This window comes from Acanthamoeba castellanii (genome assembly GCF_000313135.1).
Source record: "Acanthamoeba castellanii str. Neff unplaced genomic scaffold scf7180000083843, whole genome shotgun sequence".
Lineage (NCBI taxonomy): Eukaryota > Discosea > Longamoebia > Acanthamoebidae > Acanthamoeba > Acanthamoeba castellanii.
Genome location: NW_004457662.1, coordinates 1 through 1,275, shown reverse-complemented (window position 1 = coordinate 1,275; position 1,275 = coordinate 1). Strand labels below are relative to the sequence as shown.

Genomic DNA, 1,275 nt, shown 5'->3' with positions numbered 1-1,275 from the left:
TGGAGGCGCAGTCGGCCGCGGAGCTGAAGAAGAGCAAGCGGCGGAGCCTCAATCAGCTGCTGCGTCGCAGCACCAACAAGATCACGGGCCACAAGGACCGGAAGGACACCATCGACAAGGCCAATAAGGCCGACGACGACGACAACGACGACGATGGTGAAGATAATGAAGGTGAGGCGACGGATTTGGGCGATGAGGGCAGCGGCATCTACGCCATTCCGGCGTCCATCTACACGAAGGTGACCAACCGGCGACGTTCGGTCTACCACTACAACCTGGACTCGATCCGGGAGATGATCCATCAGCACCACCAGCACCAGCACCACACGACGACCAAGTCCGATGGCGACCACGACCAACCGCAGCCGGCCCTCCCCGAAGAGAACGAAGCGCGCGATGGCGGAAAGAGCGAAGGAAAGAACGAAGGAAAGAACGAAGACGGAAAGGGGGAGGGGGAGGGTGATGACGTCATGCAGGGGATCGAGCCGCCGGTCAAGATCGTGTTCACTGCGCCGTCGTCCCCGCCGGTCCCCACGCTCAACCTCAACCAGGACGAGGGCTTCCTGTCGCCCGACGCGCCCAAGGCCACGCCGCTGCTGCCGCCGCCGTGCCACGTCAGCGTCAGCTCGACCGCGACCTCGGCCTTCGCCTCGTCGTCGCCGTCGCCGTCGACCAAGACAGCGACAACGACGACAGAGAGCGAAGCGGCGGCGGCGAGGAATTGGCGGCGCACGGTGCACGACAAGCGGGACAAGATGCTGCGGATGCGGGTGATGGACAGCAAGTTCGCGGGGCAGGCCAAGAACGTCAAGCGGGCCTTCCTCTGGTGCGAGGAGAACGTCGCGCCGGTCACGCTCGTCAAGGTCGTCAAGGCGCAGGCCTTCGCCAAGCGCTTCCTCGCCCGACGACGTACGTTGTGTGCGTGCGTGCGTGCGTGCGTGTTCCTTTCTTTGTGCATTTTCTTTATACATTCGTAGATTTTAACTCCTATTAAACTAAATGTGCGTTTTCAGTGCGCAAGCGTTTGCAGATTGCGAACGAGCTGTTGGTGACCGAGAAGCACTACGTCGACATCCTCGATCTCCTCGTCAAGGTGCGTGTACTGCCAACAGCACAGCCCCCACCTTCCCTGCACCGTGCTCGTTGTGTTTTAACTCCGACACACGTCCGCCACACTTCATCGCCACTTCGTCAGGTGTTCCTCCGGCCTCTGCGCGAAGGCGACCTTCTGCCGCCGGAGAGCATCCTCGCCATCTTCGGCAACACCGAGACGCT

General features: G+C 61.6%; 1 protein-coding gene across 1 annotated transcript; it reads left to right on the top strand.

The window, feature by feature from the left end:
* Positions 1–2: 2 nt before the first annotated feature.
* ACA1_314330 (uncharacterized protein) lies at positions 3–1,154 on the top strand (the record flags this gene model as incomplete). Its single annotated transcript, XM_004353282.1, has 3 exons — positions 3–909; positions 1,014–1,093; positions 1,116–1,154. Coding segments are annotated over 3 exons (1,026 nt in total), but the record flags the coding sequence as incomplete, so codon positions are not given.
* Positions 1,155–1,275: the final 121 nt, after the last annotated feature.